Here is an 11,710-nt window from a genome sequence, read left to right as displayed (position 1 = left end):
CAGGGGTGATTTCTCACTTTCTGTCTCTCTGTCTCTGTCTTTCTGGTGAGTGCACGTGCCCTATAGCAAAATCTTCTCCAAAAAAAATAATAAATAAATAAAAAAGAATATAATGGACCAGCAGATGGCATAATGGTTATATCAGTGAGCTCCCAATTAGTCAACCGCTGTTCAGTTCCTGGATCTAGTGGCTTAAACTCACACTGGGTGTGTGTATATGCTAGCCCAAAATCCTAAGAGGAGAATGGAAGAGAAGGGATTGAATCTTAGCCATCCCTTGGGTGATTTCTCGTTTTCTGTCTCTCAGTGTCTCCCTGTTAAGCACATGTGCCCTGTAGCAAAAATCTCTCCCACACACAAAAAAAGAATACCCTGTAATAAACATTCAAATGATTTCTGTTTTCCAGTTAAACTCCAACTAATATAAAAACATTTATAATGAGCTAGAGATTTCAATAACTACTTTATTTGAAAGAATATTATATTATTACCCTTATAGCTATTTCATTTTAAAGAAAGGGAACCATCAAAAACCACAGGCACCTTCAAGCTATTAAGGCCATATATGAAACACCCACAACTAACATTATACTCAATGGCAAAATATTGCAAGCTTTTCCACTAAGGTCAGAAACTCATACAAGCCTAACATTTAAAAAATGTTCAGCAGTAAAAATACAAAAACTGAAAGCTAGAGAAGTTAGGGTAGAAATGAAAATTGTGAAAAAAAAAAAGAATAAGAAATAAACACTGAGGGCAAGGGAATGAGAAATTGAAGCAGGAGAGGAGGAAGAAAGAGCAACTAATTTAGGGCTAGTAAAACAGGCACTTAGATATCCGGATTCTTTTCAGAGTATGCTAGAGTAAGAAGATCAAATAGGTATAATTAAGATTATATTATTTTTAGTCAAAGCTCTGTATAAAATTAGAAGAACAAGTTTAAGAAACATGTATCAAATTAGAAGAACAAGTTTAGGAAACATGTATAAAATTAGAAGAACAAGTTTAGGAATCAAAATTAGAATCCCCTCTGTGTAAAATATACATTGAACTATCAGTGCATTTTTTTAAAATTTTATTTTGAAAGAGATTTTTGTTACAGGATACGTGCTCTTGCCAGAGCAACAGAGAGCTAGAAAGCAACCCTGAGGGTGAATAGCACACCTTAATCCCTTCACCTCCATTCTTCTCCTGGGATCTTGGGCATATACGTGCATGCATCTGAGAGAACTTTTTTTTGGTGGGGGTGTCATGGAAAATGTCCTGTATAGTAAATTGGTTGTGGACTATACTTGTTCAAATTATGAACAATTAACTCCACTTTAATTAATTACTTATTTGCAAATACATAAACATTAATGCAATTATCTAGGAATGATTATATATGTAGCTTTATTCATTGATGTTCTACTGGCAGAAGTAAAAAACATAAATTTTGATTAAAAGATTGGAAAGGGGCATTATTAATAATTGTAACAATCAAGGAAAGGAAATGGGGACTGTCTCTGACAAATCCTGGTGTACAGTTAAGTTTGAACAGAGCCTTCTGTGGTGTCAGAAAAGCTGTGCAGCTGGAATTGCAGCTGATTTATTTTTACCACCAACATTCATTTATTAATACATTTTAATCAACCTTTAAGTAAAATAGACATTGAGGTAGCATGTGGCATGGAGGTTAAAGCAGCTGGATTCCACATGGCTGAGTAAACAGTTCGGGTTCTGGATCCAGTGGCTTGATAAACACACTACGCCTGTATGTGCTTGCCCAAAATCCTGAGAAGAGAATGGAGGAAAAAGGACTGTGGTTTGGCTGTTCCCTCTGCGAGAATGGAGGAAAAAGGACTGTGGTTTGGCTATTCCCTCTGCGGGGTGATTTCTCATGTTCCTTCTCTCTTTCTCTCTCCAGGGATCACACACACGTGATAGCAAAACCTAAGAAAAATTTTAAGATCAAATAAAAATAGGCATCAAAAGACAAAAATACCATCTCCAATATGATCCAGTTTTTCTAATGAGACAAAACAAAAAACAAAACAAAAAATATCTGATTATCTTTTTACACTGCTACTGCATCCTGCCTTTATCTTTCAGTAGTAATAAGGTTTTTTTTTTATTTTTAATGAAAACATTTATGGCTGGAGGACAAAGACTTACAATTAAATAGATATAATACAAAAGGAGCACAAAGTCAGGACTGACAAGGCTGTTTGGACAACAATGTTAACAGGGTGGGATATTCTGAACTTCCCCACAATACCTTAGAGTCACCGTAGTCTCAATCTTCTATACAAAGTATTTAAAGCTAGGATGCAAATAAGATAGATGGGTCTTGATGGCATCATTTTTATTATTTTTTTAGATTCTCTATATTCTTTTTATTATACAATTCCCCTGAGTGAGTTTACTCAAAATAGTTCCTTTTCCCATTCTGAGATTGAAAACACTTGAATATTTATCTTTCCTGAGATTTTCTTCTATAAGCAATACATTTTCTACATGAATCTCAAATTTATTACTTCCAAATAAGAGTCACTAGTACACTTCGTAATTGCTTCTTATCCCAAACTCCTTGGTCAAGGAAAAGATGGTAACTGGCTGTTTATGTGTGAATTCCTAAAGATAATAAGTGTAAGTAAAGGTGGTAAAATTTCAGAGAACAAATATTCTCTAAAGTAATATTTACGGATTAAAAACATAATAGGGAACCCATATATAAATTTTTAATGTGGAATGGATAACTGGGCTTGGAAACTAGTGACAATGAACTGAGAAAGACATAAGTCATTAATACTAGGACAAAAATAGGAGTAGTATTTCAATAGTTTTGCTAATAAGACATTTTAGGTTATACATATTGATATTGGGATCCAAGTCACCTAATCAATAAAACAAACCCAATGCACATGACAGCTTTGCAATTTAGTAAGTTTGACTATTAGATATGAAACTTGGAAGTCATGATTTCAATTTTAGCAATCAACAGACTCCAAGATATTGGCTTATTTTACAAAATTAATTCTATTTCTACTAAAATTTCTCCAGAAAAGAGAGAACCCATAGCACCAAAATGAGAGCCTTTGTATTTATTTATCTCTAGGAAGGTTTATTTCTTGTTAACATCAATTTTTAATATTTAAACATCATTAGTTCTATTCTCATATTAGCATAATAATAAGCCCATAAATTCATTTCAATGGAAAATAGAAGCACTATCCATTCAACTATTCTATAAAATAATAGCTACATACATGGATGAAAATTGGTTCAAATAGCCAGATCTATACTACTCAACATTCATTTCTCAAGAGTACTTTCTTTTTCTTTTAAAATTTTCCACAATATATATTTATTCCTTTTTTTTCCAATTCCTGTACTGTTCAATCTCTATCTGTAATTATCTTCTGGAAGACACATATTTAGAAAATTAACAATCTTTTCTCCAAGATCTACTAAATGAAAAAGCAGAGAAAATTTGAATGATAATTTTTAGAATTTATAAATATCTGGTAAGTAACAGAACTTTCAGATAACACATGCCGTTCATGTTATGGAAGGAAGAACAATTAATTTTTCTACACCATATATTACAATTAGAGTAATTAATGAACCATATTCATCCAACTAAAATCAAGAAACATTGACCCTTAGCATTCGAAGAACATGCTCCCTTATTTTCTTGGTTCTCACTCCGTACACAATGGGGTTGAGAAAAGGAGGCACCAATAAGTACATATTTGCAATAAATATATGAATATGTGCAGGCACATTTTTCCCAAAACGGTGAGTGAAAATAGAAAATCCAGCTGTGGAATAGAACACAAGAATGACACAGACATGGGAGCCACAAGTGCCCAGAGCCTTGAAGCTAGCTTCTCGGGAAGGCAGGCGAAATACAGAGCGAAGGATGAAGGCGTAGGAAACAGCAATGAGAATGGCATCGCATGAGCCGATGATAGCTGAGGCTGTAACGCTTGGTGGCTCCTGTGTCCATACACGCCAGCTTCGCCACAGCCATGAACTCACAGTAGGTGTGGGCAATGATGCGTGTTCTGCAGTAGGGCAGCTGCTTGAGCAGGATGGGGTGAGGAGTAAAGAAGGCTACTCCTCGAATCACCACAATGATACCCATTACGGCAATGCGAGTGCGGGTGAGAATAGTAGTATGGCGTAGAGGATTGCAGATGGCCACATAACGATCAATGGCCATGGCCAGGAAGAAGCCAGATTCCATGGCAGTAAAGCTATGGATGAAGAACATTTGAGTCAGGCAAGCATCAAAGGCAATGTCCTGGGCTCCAAGCCAGAAGAGACAGAGCATGCGGGGCAGTGTGGATGTAGAGAGCACCAGGTCAGTGACCGAGAGCATGCACAGGAAGAGGAACATTGGCTCATGGAGGCTTCGCTCTGCCCTCACCACAGCCAGGATGGTCACGTTCCCCACCACTGCCACCACATACATGGAACAGAAGGGAATCCCAATCCAGGCATGTAGGTGCTCTAGTCCTGGGATGCCCATCAGCAAGAAGGTGAGAGGGAAGGGACGAGAAGTGTTAAGAGGAGGCATGATTATTTTTTCCTTTGCTTTTATCAGTTCTTCTGAAGATAAAATTTTTATTTTGATTCAATTAAATGAGCACTAAATTTGTTTTCAGTAACAATCCCATGACTTGCGTTATTTTTCATCTACATTTCATTTTAATAATATCTTTGTTACATAGTATTTTCTTTGTTTTTCCTTTTCACATCCCTAATTTTAGCTTCCAGAATGATTTTTGTTTAACATATTCACTGTTTGGGATTCAGTGTCATATAAGGTGTGTACACTGTAAAGATCGAAATATTGGAATTAGGGCCACAAATAAATTACTGCTCACAGAGAGTATTCTTCAGATATATAAACATCACAGATGCAGAAAATTATTCAGAGCACAGAGGTTTCCTTCAAATGCACATTGCGTTTGAACTTATTTCTATGGGTCGCTTTCATGTCAATGTTAACCGGACTTTATCTAGGACATAACAGGGCTTTTGGGAGTCTTTCTTCTTTGAGCTTTCATTCAGTATCATTCTTGGCCAAAGAGTTTTCTATAAGTGTAAGAGATTAAGCAGAGGCCCTGTGAAAATTTCAAGGAGTTGAAAATTAAAGGAATTTCCTTTAGGTAGAAGATTCCATAGTCTTTATTTTACTTTATCTAGGGAATAGAAATAAGGGTCTGTATCCCTTTCTGTATGGAAAAGATTTTGAAATCCTTAGCATGGCTTCTAAAATAGGATTAACATAATCTACATCTTTGAGCTATAATTCACATCTCTATATATGTAATTACACTGACAAATATTGGGTTGTCAGAAAAGTCACGATGTATTTTTGTATTACAAAACATAGAAAAACACATCATGACTTTCCCTATGACCTAACTACTTACATAAGATGCTAGAAATACAACCTAATAAATATGTGGTTGTGTTGTTTGTTCCCTATTACTAATTTATTTCTATTATGTATCCTTTAAGTAGAACACAAAATGTTCTTTGGAACTAGTAAATACCCCTTGCTAAGGAAAATATATTTCTTAACATTAGCCACATTCACTGCCTTCTTACCTGCATTTATCCTGAATTATGTCATCCCATTTTGCAGCTAGATCCTTATGTACTTCTTCATTTGGTGATTCAGAAATCCCCATCCTGACACATACAGAGCAATCCATTAGCTGGACTGGTATACTGGTAGAATGATAGCAGAGATATCAGTTACTTACTAAAGCAGCTTTCTTTATACTTCTAATAGTTTCAGTAAATAGTCAAGTTTTCATAGCAGAGAAGCCCTGGGATAAAGTGGTTGAGTACAAGGCAGGGATCGGGAGGCTAAAGAAAAAAAGGACTCTGAGTTGCTATAAATGCTGCAGTTGTAGAAAAACTCTAGTTACTACTTTTCTGTTTCTCATCTTCCTTTAGGGCAGTAACCTTGGTTAGTATTGCCATCTGTCTTTAAGGACAATGCTTTCCCTAGGTATCAATCATATCCTTATAAATACAATATACACTCTATGGAGAGTTATTTCTAAATCTACTTTCCAAAATCATACCATACATTTATGCTCTTCAAATATTATAATTAACTGAAACATTTTCTAAAATTCCACATTTACTAGACTCTCGGATTTAGTATAGTGAAAAATACTTGAACAAGGCAAATATAGTATCTTTCATAATTTGGCTTTATGAGACAACTTTAAGCAGTTCAAACAGTGGTTAAGGCAGCTGGATCCCACATGGCTGATAACACAGTTCAAGTATTGAACTGGTGGCTTGAAAAACAAGGCAGACACATGTGCATACAAGTCCAAAGTCCCTAGAGATGTATGGTGGAGAAAGGACTGTGGCATTGACACCCTCCTGAGGGGTGCTTTCTCACTTTCCTTCAGTCTTTGTCTCTCTCCAGTGAGCACACATGCCTTGAAACAAAATGAAAACAAAAACAAAAACTTCAGCCAACCAATTTAGCAGGCAAAATTTATCTTGGAGGGTAGTTAAAAATGATTTCTATGGTGATGATAGCAAGGGATGAAGTTAAGTTTAGTAAGTAAAAGAAAACCCTCTTGACTAAAGAGTGCTTAGACTGGACAAAATAATATCAAACTTTTGTTCATGGGAATTGAAAGACATAGAGATAAAGCAAGTAGGTACAATTACAGCATGCAAATATGTATGTATACCCACAGACTCATAAATAAAAGAAAGAAATATAAAGTTTCACAAGGAAAAACAATCACGATATAATTAACTAAAATATGGTGTTTCAGGGACTAAGTATACAATGATATTCACATGATATGAAATTATATGGGCAAACAAGGGTCCTTCCACAGCCATGAATAATCATATAACCCATGGGCTATATTATAATCAAACTCTAGACCAGTGATTGTCATTCATTAGATTCTCAATAAGTACATGTTAGATACACTAATGTCTTTCAGAGCATTGTGAGAGCAGCATTGTATAGAATACATACTCACAGATATACATATTGGTTTACAAATCACTTTTTTTGTACAAGCACTCATAATATAACATCATCTCTCTGAAAATGCCAACCTGTAGTTGAGTCCAGGGGTAATGAGGTTTTCCATATTTTGCTCCTTCAATTGATTAAAGCAACATAATGTATAGCTACAGTAAGAGATAATTGTTTCATGATATTCATTTAAAAATCTATGTTTTTTAAAATCTAGGGTTTTTCTTCAGTTCATCATGGAGAATGAGAACTGTGTATTCCCAGTTGGAAAATTCATATCTCCTCCCTTGAATCCAGGTCATTTGGAAAATAAGAAAGTATTGTTTGAGAGAGACTCGCATCACTTAATGTTTTCCTTAGATCACTCAGGCCAATCTCTTTCTCTCCACCCTCCCCTCACTTGGTAAAAACTTTAGTTAGCTCATAAAGAAACTAATTCAGAGCCAAGAAACAACCTAAACCTGTAGCTTCTATATGTACTAGTTTTAGCCTGATACTCTCAGAGGATAAACGGAAATAATATTTGACACAACACGTCCCTATGGAATCACTGGCAGAAGGTGGAATTTATTTTTACTGTTGGTGATGACTGATAATCATTTCATGATAATAATTAACCCGTTCATTCCTTTAGGTTTATATGTGCAGATGTAGTTTTTATTTTAAAGTAACTTGATATAATTTGTTAACCATTTAAGAGATCAGTCTTAAAGGGAACAGAAAAGACACAGAACACATTTTTTATTTCTTTAATTAACCCAACTTAATTTCAATATTGACTTGGACCATCAACCTTACATACCAGTAGATGGTGGTGTACTGTATTTAATGTATAGAAAGAAACATTACATCACCTAAGAATTGTGTATCTGGCAAAATTGTCCTTCAGAAATAAGGGAGCTATCTTGAAGTATATAATAAAATACATTGATATTAGCCACAGTCACCTAACTGTGTCATAGAGCACCAGAATATATTTGTCCTGTCAAATTGTAACTGGACATCTGTGGATCTACCTCTCCTATCTCCCCTCTCCCCTCCTCTACCAAATATCTGGTAACTTCTATTCTATTCTCTACTTTTATGAGATGAACTTCAAAAAATTCCTTACATTTTACCCTACAAATACATATAGTTACTATAGATCAACTTATCATAAAATAAAACCTTAACAAATAAGGGAAAAATTAAGACATACACAAATAAACAAAAGCTGAGGGAGTTCATGATCATTATACCTTTCATACAATTGAAAAAGATGCTAATGAGAGTCCTGAATGTTGAAATGAAAAGAAGTGAGGCCAGCAGATGGTGTAGTAGTTATGTTGCTGGACTCACACATAGTCAACTACGGTTCAAGTCCCGGACCTGGTGGCTTACACTTTATGCTGGATGTGTATGCATACATGCCCAAAATCTCGAGAGGAGAATGGAGAAGAAGGGATTGCAGGGTGACTATTCCCCCTGAGGGGTGATTTCCCACTTTCTGTCTATCTGTTCTTGTCTATCCAGCGAGCACACATGCCATATAGTAAAAATCTCTCTCTTAAATAGATATGAAAAGAAACTAATGAGTATTCCAAACCTACATAAAAATGTAAATTTCTCCAGAAAAGATAAATACATGAACAAATATAAAAATTTTGGTTAATAACTTCAATTTTCTTTACAGAATCTAAAAGACAAAGGCATAAAGGTAATTGCAAATCTATTTTAATGGGTATACCACATATGAAATGTAATGTGTGAAATAGCTGATGTAGTGTATATGCACAGAGGGTTGAGCTATAAAGGAATAGAACTTTAAAATGTGATTGGAATTAAGCTGGTATAAAATACATTGCTGCAATTTTGAAACTATAATCCCTTTCAGAAATCCCATTGCCCACATATTTGTTTACTGAATGTCATCCCATTGGTCCTATATTCTTTCTTCCTTTTAATTCTTTTTACTTTCTTTTCTTTTTTTCTTTTTTTTTATGCTAGAATGTGCATATGCATGCATAAGAGATGGGAAGGGAGCATTCCTCAGTGGATCCTGGTCACCCAGCAATTCTTTCTTCTCCAATTTTCCATCTCATCAGACCAGGGCCAGAATTCCAACCGTAGTTAACTACATCATCCAGTTTTCTTTTCATAGCACTTAGCTGCTGAGCTGTAGAACCACCGCTCTCCTTCTGTTTAAACCTTGCTATTTCCAATGCCCTGTCTTCAAGTTCAGAAATTCTTTCTTCTAATTGATTAAGTCTGTTCTTGAAGCAATAAATTGTATGTTTTTCTGTCATTGAACTCTTCAGCTAAAATATTTTTAAAAATTTATTTAATTCTTTCTTTTGAGAGAGGGAAGGGAGAGAGAAACCCCCAACAAGGTTCTTCATACTGTGATCTCCTCGTGTACATACATAGACGTGCAAAAATATCTCAGATTGACTTCTGAAGAAAAATAATAAAAATTTAATACATCAGGGGATGATAAATTTTCTTTTTATAGACAAAGAGGATACTAATATTTAAGTCTGTTCCAACTCCACCAAAACTAGTTACTGTCTCAGCACATCCTGGAGTAACTTGTGAGAAGTTGTCCTTGGTTAGTGAGAAGAAGTGCCTTGATAAACGAGTAATTTTTAGCTTTTGTCCTAAGTGTGTGAATTGGAAGCACGTGCATCAGAATTATCTTGTCCTCACTGTAAAGAATGATCATGCCAGTAATCTCCTCTATCTAGGAATGCCATGTTGTTTTTGGTTTTATATTTTCCTATGTAGAGGCTGTTGTGGTGGTTTCTTGGTCTTGTCCACCATATTTGCCTTCCTACTCTAGGAAGCAGTGTGAGCATCTTGAAACTCGCTGAGGACATCTATTTAGATTATTAATTCAGATCTAGTCATGGGACTGGTGCAGGTAGTAGAAACACTACTGTATCGAATGCTGGAGACCCTATAGGAAGTCTGCCCAACACGCTGGCACACACACGTGTGCACCTGTGATCCTGGCTGTCTGTGGGGCTTGGGGCAAGACTGTAACACATAGATCCTGTTAGGTCCAGCCTCTCCCTCTCCATTTCTGTCTCTTTTATAGGAAACAATCACAAGATGGGAATCCTCTGGAATCACACTATATATGTACTCTTAGAAATAAAATAATTGAGACAAGGAGTTGGTATAATGGTTATGTCACTGGACTGCCATGTAGTCCACCACGGTTCGAGTTCCAGACCTAGTGGCTTAAACTCACGCTGGGCACATGTGCGTGTGTACCCAAGATCCTGAGAGGAGAATGGAGGAGAAGGGATTGTGGCATGGGCATTCCCCCTGGTGGGTGATTTCTCGTTTTCTGTCTCTCTGTCTCTCTCTGTCTTTCTGATGAGTGCACACACCCTATAGCAAAAACCTCTCCAATAAATAAATAAATAATTCATGAAATAAAAACATTCTAGAATAGAATAATTATTGCCTTCAAATTCAATCATTAGAGAAACAATATCAAAACCGTAAAATAATGTAATAAATGAATCCTTCAGTGTCTTATCCTTTAGATTCTGCTATCTCTCCTCAAAATATGTATTAGCATTTTCCAGAAAGAACAGAACCAATAAGGTATATGTGTGTGTACATGTATAATGTGTGTACATATACATATAGAATGTAATACTTATGTTCTAGCTATATGTATACATGTATATAGGTGTATATATGCATAAACATATATACACATTTATAGGTATATACAAGTTATGTGTATACATAGATATAGATATATACAAAGAAGAAGAGAAATTATATGATGTGGAGGAATGTCAAGTCAAAATCTTCAGGTATTTCAAAAGACTGGAGATTTGGTCAAGAGTTAGTGCTGTAGACTCAAATCAAAGACAATCTAAATTCTGAATTCTTTTTTCCTTGGTGAATCTCAGTCTTTTTATTGTAAGGCCTTCAATAAAATGATAAGCCTAACCCAGAGTAGGAGGTAATCTGCTTTACCTAATATTTGCTGTCTTAAATGTTTATGATTGCTAAGATATGGAACCAACCCAAGTGCCCCCATACACATGAATGGATTGAAAAACTGTGGCACATATACTCTATTGGATACTACTCAGCCATAAAACCCAACAAAACCCTGGCCTTTGACAGAAAGTGGAAGAATATGGAAGGTTTACTGTGGAATGAGGCAAGCCAGGCTATGAAGGAGAGACACTTTCATTCTTTTCATTTTAGTACTAGTGTGCAGAAAGCTGCCATGGAAAGCACTATGCTCATCTTCTATGGACTTACATGCTTCTTCATCTTGAGTAAATACAAAATAGTGAGACTGTTGGGCCATTAAGCAGATGTGTATTTCTTTGCATGAAAACTTTTGGTAGATGCAAAAAATATGAACTCATATTATTATGGTATGTGATAAAAAAAAAACATGAATATAAACTATCATCCCAAGAAATTAGGTATAAAAATCCCTGAAATATTTCTGAACAAAAGAGTATTATCATAATGATAAGTTAACATTTGTATATGCACAAGAAAAATGAGAGGGTGTGAGTTAAATATACCAGAAAGAGTGGGAGACTGATTAGAGAGAGACAGAGAGAGAGAGACATACAGACATACATATATCTCAAGGTTATACATATATATATATAAAATATATAATATATAATATATATTATATATAAATATAAATACATACACACA

The 11,710-nt window shown here is 35.3% G+C and overlaps 1 protein-coding gene across 1 annotated transcript; it reads right to left on the bottom strand.

Moving 5' to 3' along the window:
• Positions 1-3,627: 3,627 nt before the first annotated feature.
• Positions 3,628-4,564, bottom strand: LOC102479716 (olfactory receptor 52E4-like). The gene is given in 2 exon segments (XM_014583361.1): positions 3,628-3,955; positions 3,957-4,564. Coding segments are annotated over 2 exon segments (936 nt in total).
• Positions 4,565-11,710: the final 7,146 nt, after the last annotated feature.

Source organism: Tupaia chinensis, unplaced genomic scaffold (assembly GCF_000334495.1).
Source record: "Tupaia chinensis unplaced genomic scaffold, TupChi_1.0 Scaffold144260_1, whole genome shotgun sequence".
NCBI lineage: Eukaryota > Metazoa > Chordata > Mammalia > Scandentia > Tupaiidae > Tupaia > Tupaia belangeri.
This window is presented reverse-complemented; position numbering and strand designations above follow the sequence as displayed.